Below are 17,705 nucleotides of genomic sequence, written 5' to 3'. Positions count from 1 at the left end.
TTGCAACGCGTGTTTGGTAGATTTTTATAGAGACAATATTTTATTCAAGAGACACTCGACTAAAAAATATTTCTCTTCTTGCTATTCTGATAGTCTAGTAGCCTAGTTTAGACGGTCCACTGTATCGCGTTCTCTTCTCTCTCCCTCTCTCAGCACATTATTTAAGCGCATTCAAGCAATAACGCAAGGTCTTCTAAGTTCATTGCGTCTGATGGCTTATAATACCTCTGTTGAGTTCAAGGCGAGCACAACATGTTTAAAATCTTCGTATCGTATAAATAAACTCTGAGAGAAAGAGAGAGAGAGAGAGAGAGAGAGAGAGAGAGAGAGAGAGAGAGAGATATTGCCGACGAAAAATAATCCCTGATAATTTTGCGTTTCTGTGACACGTGTGTATCACGACGAAGGACCGCTATTTATTTCATGGGAAACGGTATATATGAACGAATGTTTTTGTGAGAGATCATAATCTTATCTTTCGCTGTTGCATACGAGACACTGATTAATTCCTGTAACTCGATACGAAAAGTTCTTGTAAATTTTCGTCCTTTCAATCCCCCGAAGAAATATTTAAAGTACAGAAAGAAAAAAAAAAAAAAAGAAAAAGAAAAAAAGAAGAAAGATTAAAACGACAAAAAATATGAAAAAAAAAAAACTTCGCGAGGTCGGTCGAGGAATAATTACTGTATAATAAATCAAATTTATCAAAATTTCGATGAGAAAATTCGTAAAATAAAATAATCAATTAATAGCGCGTATTATATAGGAAGTTTATCGAAGGTTAGGATTGAACATTCGAAGAGGAATTTTGATAAGTAGGAAGTAACAAAGTGAATTTGCGTTCGACAATGATTCCGACTATGTGTCATTATCAAATCGTCGAGAAGCTGGGATTCAAAGGCATTTTGTGAAAGCGCGATCTACGCGCGATCATGGAACGACTAGCTGACTACACGGTCCATGGACCAAGAAGAAGGAAGAGTCGTTAAGCAAACACACATATAATAAAAGCAGTAAGATAGAAGAACTCCCACGGGGTCTATCCCCACCTTCGAGCCAGCCAGCCAGCCAGCCAGCCAGCCTGCCAGCCAGCCAGCCAGCCATCCAGTCAGCCATCCAGCCATCCAGTCAGCCATCCAGCCAGCCAGCCAGCCAGCCAGCCAGCCAGCCAGCCAGCCAGCCAGCCAGCCAGCCAGCCAGCCAGCCAGCCAGCTAGCAAGCCCTCCGAACTCCGCATCCTCGTTCCTTCATGGCTGCTCCCTTCGATGCAATGCGTTTGGCAGAAGGGAATAGAGCGCACATGCGCTCTCGTTCGCAGGCTCCGGTAACGATTCCACCATCCTCCCGACCCCTTCGTTATGACTTGGCACCCCCCACCAATGTCCTCGATCACCCGGCAACCACTACCACTAGCACCACCAGCACTACCACTACTATCGAACATTACCATCGAGGGATATAGGATCAACTCCGTAGAACGGACTCTAACACGAATAGACTGAGGCTCGTCGTACATACGTACGTACTTACATACCATCCGAACGTTTCCATGTTTTTCTCCTGCGCGAGACACGAGCCCACGTAGTGTACCATGTAGAACCTTGCCAGCTATCGCATTTGCTGTGCACAGCTAGAAAATGTGACTCTTTCTTTCTCTCTCTCTCTCTCTTTCTCTTTCTCTTTACGTATACATACGTACATATATACGTACATGCACACATACGTATATATATATATATATATATATATATAAATATGTATATGTACATAGCTTGGGAAGGAGCAAGAGAGAAACGAACGTAGCTACCGGTTGGCTATGCACGTAGGTACGTAGAGGTACGCTGAAGGAGAAACAGGCGCAATACCTTCCAGTGAAGCCGCGGGCAGTACAAAAGCTGGAAATGGGGCCTTTAGTTTTTATCGAGGGATAAAAGTCGTGATAAGCTGTATCAGGGGTATACCGTGAAAGAGCACGGCGACGTACCTGCCCGATATTCAAACCGGATCGCTCGCCAACTATATATGTATATATATATATATATATATATATATATATATATATATATATATGTATGTATGCGTACGTTCTTAGCAATGTTACCTCTCCTCTCTTACCATCTCAGATTTGGTGTAGACATTGGTGATCGTTTTTTTTGCTTCGATCCAAATGCTTTTTTGTCCATCGAATGAAATAGAGACAAAGAAACAAGGGTGTAGGCAGACCAAATGGATTTATTTGGCTTATTGCAAAAATGTTACAAATTGTTGAATTCAAAACATACCGACAATGTTCGTTCGTTACTGTGAAATAAAAGAGTAATTGGACTCGTGCATTGTAAATCGAATTTAATGATCGTGTTAATGAGAAAGTAAACTTGGAAGGACAGAAGAGAATAGATAAAGAAGGATAATAGCGTTCCTCTTGAACAGACTCTCTTTCTCTCTCTCTCTCTCTCTCTCTCTCTCTCTCTCTCTCTCTCTTGACGTCGAAATAATTTGTCGTGCTTGCTCCCTAAGGCTTCTTCTTCTTCTTCTTCGCTATAGACCTCGCATAAGGGTCAATAACTTGTAAAACGGTTCGTCGCTTCGATGCAGACTCGTATCGTGCTTTTAGATTTTGCTCAATGGACGTACGTGACCCTTTCGTTCCGACTAAAGTTAGCTAAATGGTTTCTGTTCTATTTACCGTGACTTCTCTTTTCTCTTTCTTTCTTTCTTTGTTTTTTTTTTCTTTTCTTTTATCATAGAGAAACGTAGCAATGATTTTTTGTAAATAATCGAAGAAAAACGTATTATTTTTTTGAAACATTGTTACTGCATTCGCGACAAGCACAATCGTAAAGAATTTGTCGAACAGATTACGTGCTTATCAAGAAGTTAACACCCTTTTCACGATTATGAGAATGCACGTTAGAGGGACAATGCGGGCCGTCGGTAGTTCAGTTCGAAGTTAGACTTGATGCGGGTTAATTGCAAGACGTCCTTGTAAACTGTCGTAATAAGGGCATAATAATAGGAAAACGTTGAACGTGGCAATGGCAAATACGAGAGAATCTGGCTACAATCCTACACGAAACGTCACTACTGCGTGCGGATAAAGACGTCACTGTTTAATACGCAATGCTGATGTAAGCATTGCGAACTACGAGATACGAGAGATACGAAGTGTAAATATACTTTGAACGCGTCGAAGCCTAGATGAAATCCGATACGCTTTATTCGTAATAAACATTATGTTACATATGTGGATATAACAAATCGTTCGAATGACTAATTAGCGATTTCTCCAGACGGTGTAAATCTTTGTTTTTTCTTTCTTTTTCCTCCCCTTTTTTGCTAAGTTCGATCATCTGTTATCCATCTCGTTACTTTTCGAAACAAAGAAACGAACTGTCTGTTCTCAGTCATCAGCATCACTTCTATTCCCAGATCTCTAAGTATCTTTGAGCGAGTATCCAAGAGCCGTTCCCATCGTCGAACGGTTAACGGAGAGTCGGCAATGAAATCGAAGCTGCGAATAGAAAGGAAAGCTCGGTAAACGTCAAGCGCACACTTTGTTCCGACCAATTCGAAATGCGGCTTGGCTGCTACGAGAATGGATAGAGAGAGAGAGAGAGACAGAGAAAGAGAGAAGGGAGAAGAGGAGAGAGAGAGAAAGAGAAAGAGAGAGAGAGAGACAAAGAGAGTAAGAGAAGGATGCAGCTCCCTATTCGGTATTGGCTATCTCAGAGCATAGATTATACAGAAGCCCTCTGGGAGAGCGAACCACCCTACTATCTACCTTCGAACCCTCGTCCTGTACCTCGACCACGACCCGCCCTCGTCTCTCTTCTATTCCCTTCTAACTCTGACCTCTCTCTCTCTCTCTCTCTCTCTCTCTCTCTCTCTCGCTTTCTCTTTACATGCTATGGCTAAAGGTCTATATCGCGCACCGTCAAACCTGCCCGAATTGCTCGTCGTCGTGTTATGCAAACGGCCACATTTGTTACGATAGTGCCCGCCAGGGGGTCGTTCTCCACTACAGTCTCGTGCCACAACGTCGTAGAGACATAGAGTAACACAGTCATATAGAGAACAGAAGAGAAAGAGAGACAGAGAGAGAGAGAGAGAGAGAGAGTAGTCGCGCGAACTGAGTTCAAGTCGAACGTGGCCACGATTCAAAGCGAGTGCCTTCGAGCGAGCAACGCTCGAGGTGCCGGCCACGTTTTTCTACCCTTTCTGTGCACGATCAACATCGTTCCGTATGTCAGCACTACGTTTCTGTAACTGCATTCTTTTGTCTCTTTCGAAACAGTCGTGTAAATTTGTTCCTTTCGATCTTCTCTTAGATCTTAGTCTCTCAGACGCAAGCCTACATATAAATATGTATAAATGTGTTCATTTAATTTAGATAATATATGATAAATATCGCTGAGAAAAGAAAGATAGAAGTATTCTATTAGCGGGTTTCACGAATTTCCAATGAATATGTAGATACTTGTTTGTGTGTAATATTATTAATAATAGTAATGATAATAATGACGATGATGAGTAATCGTTCATTATGTTTTTATTTTGTCTTAGAACGATAGATAGTCGCTAGGTCGTTATCAATGTTGTAGTAATTCGACCGGCAGATTAAAAAGAAATCAAGATTATTATTCAAAGCCCGGAAGAAAGAGCATTGTTTTTTTTTTTTAGAGTTACCCGATGAGAGAAACAAATGTTCACCTTCAAGAATGAGTCATTTCATTGAGATACTCCCGAACGAATGTTTTGTTTGTTTTTCTTTTTCTTGTAGTTCTACGAATGATATGCCGAGAGAAAGTATAGATAATTATTTTGAAGGTCGTACTACTACATATCTCGAGCTACGATAAGCCAGTACGTAGTACAGTTCGTTTTATAACGTCGTCGGGAACGCACGAACCTCTTAAAAGTTTCGTTCTAACGTTAGTAGAAAATCGCAAAATAATTCGTCAAATAATTTCTTAAATGTTATGTAAAGAAAAATGTATACGTTGATACATTCGTTGTTAAATAGTTAATACGTTTGATCGTTACACGTAAATGAGTCAAGGACAAAAAGAGTATTATGATATATTATCTCGATCCTTCTACTATCGTGAAAATTCGTGAAATCGTGGATCTTCGTCAGTCGTCAGGCGTTTCTCGCTATCGCTCTGTGTCCTCCTCGTAAAATTTTATCGAGCGTGTAACCGACACCGCTCGACGCGTCGTATCGTTCGATTTTAACGACCATCCCGCGCGCTCGTTTCCCTTTGAAACGCCGTCGATGAACTTGAAATTCACGAGAGTACGACAGGAGAGTCGGAAAGGGTTCGAGGAAGTCCGATTTACCGTTGTTGTGAGTGAAACGCGTAACGCGTTTTCCTTTCCTCTCTTATACATTTACTATTTGATTTAGCTAGGTAGGGTAATGAAGAAAACTCGGAAGATTCTTAAGAAATCTAGTCGAAAAATAGTCCAGCTTTAATCCTTTTATCCCAACGGCATAAATGGGGAAGGTTATCAAGATAAAATGTAAAAGAGCATCGTCTTCATTTTGCATCAAGAAAGTTTTCTTCGGAATTCGTCGTTGAACGAACACAGACGAGGTAAGAGAAGAAAGAGTGAGTGAGAGAGAATGAGTGAGTGAGTGAAGGAAGGGGGAGGGATAAGGGTGAGATACTCTCGACTACACACGACGAACTTCCGCTATGGAGAAAAGGCGATTTTTCTCTTAAACACTACGGTAAACTAAAGTTTCGGTATAGAGATGAAGAGAAGTTTGACGCCAGCAACGACGACCGACCGGAGGACTGCGATATCTGTTGAAAACTCTCCTCGAAACGAGATGTTTGTTACGGGGAGAGAAACTTTTAGCTAAAAGGGGCCAAAAGCGAGCCGGTAACGCGAATAGTCCAAATCGCCACGAGTAGGAAGAGAGGGTAAATACTCGTTACACGTTTTAGAAATCTACCTTCTTTCTGTACAATTCGACTACTTTTTTTTTTCTTCTTCTTCTTCTTCTTCTTCTTCTTCTTAACAAACGACAAAAACGAACCGCATGAGAGTCCTTTAATTTGAATTTCACGAGTAAGATTTAAAACGGAGAGGAAAAATTTTTCCTCTTTAACTTCGCTTTCGATAGTAAATGAAATTTAAAGAAGAAGAAGAAAAAAAAAGAAAAAATAATTGTACTTCAATAAGAGTTTCCTCCATGATTCAAATAAAAATCTTGACTAAATCGTAATATAAAAACAGAGAGTCGAGTAATAGTACATCATATTTACAAATTTGATACTCGATAAATCGTTAACGATGGTAGCGTGAGTACATGTGAATTTTTTAACGATGTTTATACGATATATAATATAAATCGACTAATCAGTAACAAGCTTTAATCTAAATTGCTATTACCGTAACGATTGGACAGAAAGAATTGCAATTAATATATATGTATATATAAGCTTAGATCAACGATTATGGAGTACAAGTTTCCTCCCACGTATTTTAGTTCGACGACTCGTTGAATTATTCAAGATTGAGGAAATTCTTTCGATACGTATCTTCGGATAATAAGACTAAATACAGTAGCATAGAAAGGAGGCGTATTCGACTAATATGTAAGAATTTGCGATCGCGATTCGCACGTGCTTCGTCCTTATTTCAGCGAGCGATTTCATTTTGCTCGTTTACAACGAGGAGTCGATTATTTTAATTGAAATCCGCGATTTCGAACGCCAATATACCTATCTACCTATCGCGTATCGAGCGTAATTTAACGGCGAAGATCTTACAGGGGCCGTTCCCCGTGTTTCCGAGGGAAACGGCGAATCGAGTAAATTAATAGAGCGAAGGTTACATGAACAGGACTTTAGGCTCGATCGGAGTTAAGGCAATGCGAATGGGAACGGGCAGAAGCCTTATATGGAATTCAGTGCGATGAAAAGAAAAAAAAAAGAAAGAAAAAAGAAAAAGAAAGAAAAAAAAGGAGAGAAAAAGAGTAAACGCGATTCCGGGATAAAAGTGATGGTATAATTGCGATAAATTATACCATCCGGCAATAATTAGCAGGGTATGCTGGCAAACAGATGGGAGGCTCCTTCGTCCGTGTAAACGTACATTTCGATATTTCAAACCTTTTTGCGATCGTCGAGAACCATCGCATATCTATATACACCTATCTACGTATCCTATGTATTTGCTTACATTATATGTGCGCTTAGCCAAGCTCCCTTGGTAATCAGTTCATTAAGGTTAATGGCTGCCTTTCTAAATTAGAACGCGAACGACCACAGACTCTTTGCAAAGATCGCACGTGCTTCCTACCATTAGAACAAAAGATTAAACCTCCAAAATCTACCTTCTCTGGGAACACTGACAAACATAAAAAAAGAAGAAAAAAAGGAAAGGAAGAAGAAGAAGAGAAAAAAAGGAACATGTCCGTCGAAATACCTTTCTGTCCTATCTGACTACTATTCCAAAAAAAAACTTTGCTCTTTTACGATGAAGCGGTCAACTTTACGTTTTATCGAACTACTTTCGCGATACGCTTCGATCGCTTAAGAGCATACTATACGTCGGTGGTAATTATGAAATTTATTTTTCTTTACAAAATTCCACGATTCCTTCCTATGTAGTTTACTATCGTATTCTATTTTTTTCGTACTTTAAAAGCCACCACAAAATCGTTCTACGTCGTTAAGCCACCATTTACGTTGTTTTTCTACATCATCGCGTTAAAATATATCAAGAGTATAGGATGAATTTATCGTATGGTGATAAAGAAAAAAGAAATAAAAATAAAAAATAAAAGAAAAAGAAAAAAGGAAAAAGAAATAAAAATGAAAAATAATAAAAATAAGATAAAGAAAGAAAGAATAAAAATATTATTAAAAAATAAAAAAAAAAAGAAAAAGAGAAAAAAAAGACAGAAATAAAAAATAAAAAGAAAAAAGAATCGGAGCCAGGAGCCATGCGTTTTGTTTATACGGCAATGAAACGATACGATGGCATTAGTAGAAATTTACGAGGATATCGGAAAATCTGGCACGTCGTAAAAACTCAAACGATTACTTCCGATGGATGACGCGATGTTTCTCTCGTTCTCTCTCTTCTCTCTCTCTCTCTCTTTCTCTCTCTCTCTTTTCTTTTTATTAATTTCATACGTTTTGATAAAGACTGCTTTTGACTTGTAACATTGCCCGTAAATGCATATATAGTATCAAGATAAATTTATTTGGATATTTTTTCAAGGAATCTACTAACCATTTATCGTTCAAAGATAAGCTCGCAACATTATAAGCATTATGCGAAATGAACTTGATGAGTTATATACTTAAAGTATAATGACATGAGAATCATTAAAGCAATTATACTAATAATAGTTCTACTTGCGTAAAATGCTTTCACATCGTAATGTTATTGCGAAAACATTGTTTCTCGAAAAATTGATATCTCATAAAATCGAACGAGAATTCGTATTAAACAAATTTGTATGTAATAACGTTCGTTTATTTAATATATATATCCAATTGTAATACCTTCTTTCTTTTATTGACATTAATAGTATAATACTTATTCTGATGATGATCATGAAAACAATATAACAGTGCGAATTTCTTTTTTTAAGATTTGACTGAGTCTATCCACCAAAATTTCATTTCTTTTTTTATTTTCGTCAGAGATATCGTCAAAGAAGCCTTTACTTTCACTTTACTAAAGCACTAAAAAAAAAACGGGTGATTTACGCACGCCGATCGGTCGATCCTTGTCGATCAGGTAAACTTTACTTTCTACTATTCGGAATTGTCCATGACGAGAATCGTGACAAAAAGGGTATTGGTGAAAGTTCGGTAAAAAAGTAGCTATCCCTTAAAAGAGTCGAGATTTTCCCGTGAAGGGGTACGTGGCTTTTTACTTCGCTGTTGGCAACGAAGAGAGAAAGAAAGAAAGAAAGAAAGATAACAAGAGAGAGAGAAAAAATGAAAGTGTTTGAAAAAAGAAAAAGAAACAAAGGAAAAAAAAAGAAAGTTATGTAGTTTCATCGAAACATCTCAATATAGAGTTAGGCCATTAGAGTTTTAACCTTCGTTAAAAGCAAAACGAGATGAAAGTGAAAATGAAATGAAATTGTAATAATTATAGAAAATGAGAATGGAATAATAAAATTGTGACGTATCCGAATGAAACACGAGAGAACTTTTTAAGTGGATGAACGAGCCCCAAGCCATTTTGTAATGTTATCGACGAAACTCGAGATGCAGTTGCAAGTGTCATTGCACCATTCCTACGAATGCCCTATACAAATGTCCACGATATGTCTCTCTTGACCGTTTGCATACATGCATATTATCGTTATGCAGGTAAAGGACATCGGTTGCATACTTATGCGAACATCTCGCTGAAACTTTTTCGAGGATTCTATCGTCGCGAACGAGACGTGCCTCGAAGTGAAACGATTCCTTGTTGGACTTGCCATGACCCTGAGAAACATATCGATATGACGCACTTGAGTTTCGCATTAGTTCGTGTTAAATATGTGAAATGTATATGAATTAAATGGATGAATGAAACAGTGATATTTTTTTTATATTAGTTTTCGTGTAGTAGTCGATCAAATGAAGATATATTCAAACATATCGATATTTCTGAACATAGACGTACATTATCATAAATGGCGAATAAAAAATCAATAGAGCATTTTGAAGAAAAAAGAATTAATAGCAAATTTTTATTGACATCTCATTGTTCAAAGAAATTTATCATCGAATTAGATACAAAGCTGATCCTTAACAAAGTAGAGATCAAAAGTTGTCCGTCGGCGAGTATAGCAAAGATGTTCGGGTCAAATAGGTAGCGCTCCCTTAAATTCGCACTTACGTCCATTAATAACGCATTTCGGGAATTACATGGAGTACCGGTTCCGCTCGTATTGGAGCACAAATGCGAAGCGATAAAATGTATAGGGGTCCTGCGATCGGTTGGGCACGCGATTCTCAACGATAGCAGATGCTTCCTACGTAGAGGACGGTACGATTCAGCAGCCCGGTTTAAGGTAGAAGAGATAAAAGTAAGGCGGCCTTTCGAGGAGGTGCAGGAAAGTGTAAACGTACGGTGACGTTTAGAATCGACCGGTCGTCCTGGGGATTTGACTGGTATGATGCTTTCGGCACGCGACAAAACGGGGTACGCGCTGCGCCGTATGACCATAAAATAAACGTTTGGGGTGGCGCAGGCGGAGGCCAAAGCTAGCAGCGCATAAACACTTATATAACGGCAATTAAACTGCTTTTAAGGCCCATAAAACTGCAGTTTCAATAATCTCTGTGACAACACGATTCTCTCTCTCTCTCTCTCTCTCTCTATCTTTTTCTCTGTCTCTCTTTCTGACCTGCCTCTTCTTCCCTACCCTTCGTGTCTCTTCACGAACCCGTTCGCTGCTTTTGGCCACATCTCGTCTATCCTTTTGTCATCCTCCGTCATCGTCCTTTGAGATACGCGACGATTTTCTTTCGTACGTTAGATCGAGCAACGTCCTCTCTCTTTCTCTTGAAAGAAACGATAAAAAGAATGCCAAGTTAAAGAAAAAAAAAGAAAAAAGAAAAAAAAGAAAATGAGAAGAAAAATGGAAGAAGGAAGAATCCCAAGGAGAAACGGAGAAAGAAGGCGTCGACGGTCGAAACGATCGCAAAACTCGCTTTCATGAGTTCAGGATTGTCGTACTTTTCCGAGAGGGTAAAACCAGGGTTGCTGGTCACGGGGTGTTCACGCGATAGTAACGGAACGCTACTACGCGTACGTACGCCTAGTTGGATTTCGGTGTGTACAGAGGAGGTTAGCGCGAGATAATGTATAATTTATAATCAGGCCGAAGCTGCGTCGTTCTACGAGCTGAATCCTCCGCCCCGAGAGCCGGCAACCCCTCATTAGCATTCGATGATGGCTGCCGCGTCCTGCAGCGTCGGTATTATCCCATTTCATCGTCCCTGCTTGTTCCTCCCCTACCTGGACCTCTTCTCCACCTTTCCCATCCTCCACCATCACCCCTTCTCTCTCTCTCTCTCTCTCTCTCTCTCTCTCTCTCTGTCTGTCTTTCTCTTTTCCTCCTCCATAGTCACTCTTAGCGCCGTCGCTTCGACTTCGTTTCTCCCTCTTTCTTTCTATTTCTCTCTCTCTCTCTCTCTCTCTCTTTCTCTCTCTCTCTTCCCTCTCTCTCTCTCTCTCTCTCCCTCTCCCTCTCTCTTTTTCTGCATCCAGGAGCCATCGAATATTCCCTCAAAAAGTATGACACCTATCGCAATTTCGTTCCAAGTACGCTTCGTGGGACGAATTCCGGATAGATGGACCATCTTTCTCAGTTCGTACGTGCGCAGAACGAAACTTCTTCTTGGTTATAACTTGCCATCAACGATACTCCAATTTCTCAGAGACCGGTTAGAAAATTGTTTCCTCACGACGGATCGACATGGCCGATCGATAATTAAACGAGAAGTGTGTGTATATATATACGAAATTTTCCGAAAGGATAGAATAAATTTGATATTTTTGTTAGATATATACATCATCCGTTAATATTTTCATTATTTATTATATTTAGATGGAGAAAGTTAAAAAGCAATCGAATGATTAATTTTTATTAATCGATCGATGCAAGGAAGGGATGAATTAAAACATTTTAAAAGGTGCAAACCTTAAAAATTCTCAAGAGGCTGTAATATAATAATCGTTGTAATTCGATTACGTTCTTTCAACGACTATAAAGAAGTCAGATTGTAGAGTTTTCGCATTGCGACCTCGTTATAACGACTAACGAAGATCGGGTTCGCTCCATAAAAGTGTAAAGGATGATAGGTAATGATTTTATGAGCACGATCTACGCCCACTCCTCGTCACGCCGTCATCGTTTCCCTCTTCTTCTTTCTTTCCTCTCTTTAACAGTCTACTCGACCCTAAGCTAAGGCTCGAGTAATATAAACGCATCGTTGAAAGCTAGTGAAACGAATTCGTGAGATTTCTACTTTACAATTTTTTCACTTTTCTTTTATGTAGATATGTAACATATAGAATAGATTTGTTTTCTTAAGAATGATAAATAATTCTCGATTATCTAGGACGGCTATTTTAATTTTCAACGAATCGCATGTGTGTATCTAATTTTATTAATTATCTTAAAAATGTATAATATTAAGTATCTAATATATTACGATAATAACAGTTTACATTTTGTTATTAAAGAAATAAAGAGATATCCTAATCTTTGAGAAAGGAGAGAAATTGCGAATTCAATAGAGCGTATATACCTACATACGTACGTACGTACATACGTACGTACATACATACATATATACATACCATACATATATACATACGTGCATATATAACTCGGTCGGTGTTAGCTCTGGTGATCTTGTAAATATTATCGAGCAGGAGAGAAAAATATCGGCTAAGCCTTTCTCGTCCGACAGGAACGATAGGCTTGACCATGGCTTCAGAATCCGGGTGTACGAGGTCCGTTTGAAATTATTAACCGGCGAGCGTAAACAAACCGAGATAATAAAATAAAAAGTGTTTGAAGTTTTAATTTTATCTAATCGCTATTTACTACGCCATTGTACGGCCGTAAGTGGCTCTATAAAAGATAGGCGCCGGATTATTCGCCAGCAACATTATCACGGTGACGACAGGTGTAGTTGGCCGTATACATGTCCTTCTTGCATGCGCAAGTATCATAAATGAATAGGATACAACTTCGCGCGTGCGGCCGGTAGTACGACTCACGTGAACGTTCCCAAACCATGACCTTGCTCTTGACGCGCTCAAAAGATCCCACGTATATTACGTAGTAGCTACGTAGGCGTGCCTTTTAGTTTCTCGAAAGATTAGACGATTCGAGTCTAAATCTAGCTAAGTATTCGTCCTAACGAATTTTACGATTAACGAATCGATCATTATCAATCGATGCCACGATGAGTTTTCTTTTCCTCTTCATCTTTTTTCTTTCATTAATAATAAACGTCCATTGTCAATAACATTCATCGTAAAACTTTGCACTCGAAAGAAAAAAAATGGTTTGTAATCTAAGTTTCGAAAGAAACTAGAAGGGGGATCCCCCTCCCTCCCCCCTGTGAATAGAAATCGGCGAAGAAAAATATGGTTACCATATGTAGCTGTATGAGAGCGTCCTACGCAAGGAAGAAACACGAATCCTTTTATACGCGACTCCTCGTAAGGTTTCCCCCTAATAACGATATCGTTTGAGAACCCTTTTGTCGCGTATTTCCGACGTATGTATATACATATATACATATATATACATACATATATGCACGTAGGTAGGTATGTAAGTATCTACGTACTTAGGTAGGTACGTACATAGGTAGGTACGTAAGTACTACGTATTACTTTATTGAAACCCGGTAGCTTTTGCGAATATATTTTTAGCGGAATCTCCTCGGTCGTATAACGTACTACGTTACGATTCTAATTAACGAGAGAAATGCGGAATAAATATGAGCGATCTTACGATAAAAAGAGCTTTACTCACCGCATACGACTCTGTCAAAGGGGCTCATCCAATCTGCAAAACAAGAAAAATGTCATTATAGAGACGTACTCGAGAGTCGTGAGCGTCCGCTGATTAAAAGACTCGACGTCCTTGTAAATTATATTACGATATTTCCATCGAGCGACAACGTTCCCAAGACAGTCTGCGAATGCATGACGTCTTCGAGTAAGAAAGAGAAAGAGTAAGAGAAAGAGAAACGAAGCTGAACCAAGTCAAGGTTTCTTTCTTTGTCAAATAAAAAAACAGAGAGAGAGAGAGAGAGAGAGAGGGAAAGAGATATTCACGTTCGTCGAACTTTTTAGCGGATGCTCGCGTTTGCAAGACACAAACTTAAGTAGATATATACAACGTGGAGAGTTAAGAGACTTAAGCCGACAGAGAGACGCAAAGCGAAAGAGAAAGACGAATAAAGAGAGGGAGAGAGATAGAGAGAGAGAGAGGGATGAAGGGAGGGAGGAAGAAGCGAGGAAGAAGGGGGTTCCGACGTTTCATGCGTTTCGCCGCTCCAACAAGATGCAATTAGAAAGTTAGGAAACTTAACAGTGAGACGCACAAAGCTCGCAATAATTTCAACCGGCAGGGAGGATTAAAGGAAGGATCGGCACCGCTAAAGCACATCTCTCGTAATCCTTTTTGTCTCCCGATTCAATTTAAGCCGCGCCGGATTACGCCCCCGGCGACGACAATTTTTTCCGCGTCATTCTTTTTCCCTTGTTGTTCTATTTCGTTCTACTCGGGTGTATCTATATTCGATGCAATTAATAAGAGTTTATCGTCCGTGTCGTTGAATCATAGATCTTTAACGATCGATCGATCGATAGAATTCAATCAGATTTCTCCCAATGTTTTTATTTTAATTGATATATTAAGAATTTACAAGAATGTTTTACGTAATAAGATATACGTTTTGCAATCGGTATAGATAAATACTGATATCTGCTAATTGAGAAATGAAAATGTACCGTTTAATTCAATCACGTAAATATTTAGATTAGAAAAATTATCGATCGGAAATATTTAACGATTGAAATGGAAGTATATACTTTGTTTATTTTACTCGCGTAATACTATTAAAGGAAGAATATTAATTTATTAACATCACATTGTCGTCAATATGTCCTTATTTTCTTATTAGCAAGTCTATATTTGCAAGTATATATTTTGCAATCGAATAATCATCACTTTAATCGACCATCTTTAATCGTTTGGCACGAAATGAATGATCAGGCAGATATATTCAACGATCAAAGAAACGAAAGCCAAGAGGTTAGCATCAAATCGTTACATTATTATAAGCCAGCGATAGGAAACAGGCTTAAATAATTTGCATATACGATGATTACGTCTTAATCGAAGCATATTCAATGAAATACCGTTTTAATTGCTCTTTACATTACGGAATTACCATTTGTCTCTTTACAAATAGAGGTAAAGAAATTACTTGATATATGAGAAGGATGCATAATTTTTGAATATTAAACGAATCTAAACAAAATTTGCAACTCAAAAGTCGTGTTTATCCCGGTTGCCAATTTACGTTTATAAATTCAACGGATTCTCTAGGCAAAAACACTTTCCTCCCATCTTTTTATGAATATTCAACGAAATAATACGATCTCAGGATCGATCAAATTACAAGAACGAATATTTCAATAATTTCGTAGATACCTCGGCGTAAGTGGATCTTCTCTGTAAGTTTCCGAATATTTCTCTAAAATGTTTATCTCTTTGAGAGGATGTTCGAAGAACTACGATAGATATAGGAAATAACAAACGGAGTATTTCTCCGTGTTCATGGCTTAACTTGAAAGCGCACGCTGGAATGGCATTAGCGACGCAAGAAACATGCCGATAAGACGACATCGACACTTTGTTTTGGGCTAATAAATTAACGAGGAAGTATCGTCGAATGCATTATGTACGACACGAACGAGTTTCGCGTTAAACAATGGAAGTTATTGCTTCGGCGTGAGCTGGAATTTACGATATTTAATTACAAAGAAAAAGGAAATAAAAGTGTAGCGAAGCGAAGCTGGTTTCTAAATGTAAGACATAGCGACGTTAGGTAATGATCGATTGCATCGAATGTTGATGAATGATTTTACAGATGTTATTGATAGGTTTGAAAACGAATTTGACAAGAGTATTGCAAAGAAGCGTGATAGAATGAGATAGAAGATTAGGGTTTCGGATAATCGATACTCACCTGTGATGGACATCCAGGGGTAGCGAGGAATGTCCGAGATACCAGGTTGACCGGTGGTAGGCTGCTGGCAGGAGGTGAGAGGGTCGACGACGGCCGAGGCCGCGGCGGCCTGATGATAGAACTGTGCCGCCGCGGCCATAGATGCGGAAGCGGCCGATACGGCGGAGGAAGCCGAGGCGGAAGAGACGAGGCTACCAGGGGTAGCACCGTTTTGATGATGATGGCCGAGGGTATAGTTGACCATAGGGTCGGCCGATGTTGGTGCGACATTTCCAGCAAGGCTGGCGGTGTAACGGCAAGATTTGTCACCGGCTGTTGCGGCGTCGACGGCCGCTGCCGCGGCGAGGGCAGCGCTGGAGGCTGCGGCCGCGCTCGAACCGAATCCAGGAACCATGCTGGAAGTCGCACCGAACGCGGCCGCCGCGACCGCTTGTTGTTGCTGATGATGATGGTGCGCGGCCGCGGCCGAAACGTAAGGATACATGCTTGATGCGGTGCGGGCCGCCGGCGAGGTCGAGGCCGAACTACCCGAGTGTTGAGGGCTCGAGCCCGTCGGACTCGGCGAATTGTGCTGCTGTGCGTAATTTACTGCCGCGGCCGCGACCGCAGCCGCGGATAGGCTTGATTCTAAGCTCGCAGCCGCGCTCGCCGGACTGCTCGCAGCGGTACAGGCCTGTATCGTACCGGGATTCGTGCTAGTGAACAGTTGTTGGTGATGGAACTGCTGATGATACTTTGGTAGCATACTATCGATTATGAATTTCGAACTCATATCGCCTGGCCGATGAGCGATCGAGCCCTATCGCCGCGATCCCTCCTCGTCCGGCGTCGGCCCTCGCTCGGACGTCCTCCGTGCCGACGTCCTCAGCGCCGGCAGCCTCGTGCCGTCCTCCGCGCCGGCGGATGCCTCGTCATTGCTCTTTGCTCTCTCTTCTTTCTCTTCCTCTTCTTCTTCTTCTTATTCCTCTTGCTTTTGATTCTTCCTCTTCCTCTTATATCTATTTCCAACTCCTCTATCACTCTTTAATTCTATCGACAATTATTATATACCCTTCCTCTTCCTCCTCTTCCTCCTCCCTCCAAGACTATCCTTCACATCTATCTATCGTCACTCAGACAACAAGCCAACACATTTCTTTCTCTTGTCACAAGTATCAGACGGGATAATAAAAACCGCGAAAATAGCGCGCGCGCGCGCGAGCGAGCGAGCGAACGAGCGAACGAGCTAACGAGCTAACGAGCGAGCTAAGGCCGATCACGACTATTGCGAACCGATCATCTCACCGTCGATCCATCTCCGAGATATTCACGGACTCATTTGCGCGCGCGTTCACTCTTCTCGTTCACGGAATTGTTGGCAGGCCCGATGACGATGACGAGCGCGACGACGACGACGACGACGGCGACGACGACGGCGACGGCGACGGCGACGGCGACAGCGACGGCGACGGCAGCGACGGCAGCGACGACGGCAGCCAGCAGCCGATGGAACGGCGCACCACTGCGAGGAGAGAGAGAAGAGAAGAGCCGTGGCCCCTCTGTCAGGTGTTAGAAGCCGTTTCTTGCGTACTTCTCGGATAGTCGACGAATCCTTTATGGGCCATGCATGAAGGTACTATAGCCCCCTATCCCGAACGCCGCGTACTACAACCCACGGCCAGCTAAATGTAACCCCTTACAATAATGGCGCCGCTTGTCTCTCCGCGTTCTGCCCCCCTCTCTTCGACGGCCGAGCGTGGAGCGCCGGCTGCCGGGGGCACCAGCTGGTAAACACTGCCGGCCAATCGACGCTCGCTCTTTACCGAGCCCCGCCAATCCGGCGCAGGCTAGGCGCGCCAAGATGAATGGCTCTCTCTCTCTTTCTCTCTCTCTCTCTCTCTCTCTCTCTCTCTCTCTGTCTTTCTCGGTCACCGTTTCTTTCTCCTTCTATCACGTTTTCTCTTTCTC

General features: G+C 41.0%; 2 protein-coding genes and 1 long non-coding RNA gene across 6 annotated transcripts in view; 1 reads left to right on the top strand and 2 right to left on the bottom strand.

Moving 5' to 3' along the window:
- LOC127063325 (homeobox protein abdominal-A homolog) overlaps positions 1–17,440 on the bottom strand; it is a 39,170-nt gene extending 21,730 nt beyond the window's left edge. The window contains exons 1-2 of one of the 3 annotated variants that reach the window (XM_050992949.1): positions 15,759–17,440; positions 13,532–13,564 (exon numbers count right to left, since the gene is read on the bottom strand). In XM_050992949.1, the coding sequence (XP_050848906.1) occupies positions 13,532–13,564; positions 15,759–16,530 (805 nt within the window). In that variant the 5' untranslated portion in view covers positions 16,531–17,440. The remainder of the gene's footprint in view (positions 1–13,531; positions 13,565–15,758) is intronic. The other 2 variants (XM_050992951.1, XM_050992950.1) reach the window with 2 other exon arrangements.
- LOC127063331 (uncharacterized) overlaps positions 1–17,705 on the bottom strand; it is a 283,945-nt gene that overhangs the window by 116,943 nt on the left and 149,297 nt on the right. The window lies entirely within an intron of this gene.
- LOC127063335 (uncharacterized) overlaps positions 4,918–17,705 on the top strand; it is a 61,458-nt gene continuing 48,670 nt past the window's right edge. Inside the window, exon 1 of the long non-coding RNA XR_007781322.1 lies at positions 4,918–5,597. This is a non-coding gene — a long non-coding RNA (uncharacterized LOC127063335). The remainder of the gene's footprint in view (positions 5,598–17,705) is intronic.

This window comes from Vespula vulgaris, chromosome 4 (assembly GCF_905475345.1).
Source record: "Vespula vulgaris chromosome 4, iyVesVulg1.1, whole genome shotgun sequence".
Taxonomy (NCBI): Eukaryota; Metazoa; Arthropoda; class Insecta; order Hymenoptera; family Vespidae; genus Vespula; species Vespula vulgaris.
The sequence above is the reverse complement of the archived record's forward strand: the minus strand, read 5'-3'. Positions and strand labels throughout refer to the sequence as shown.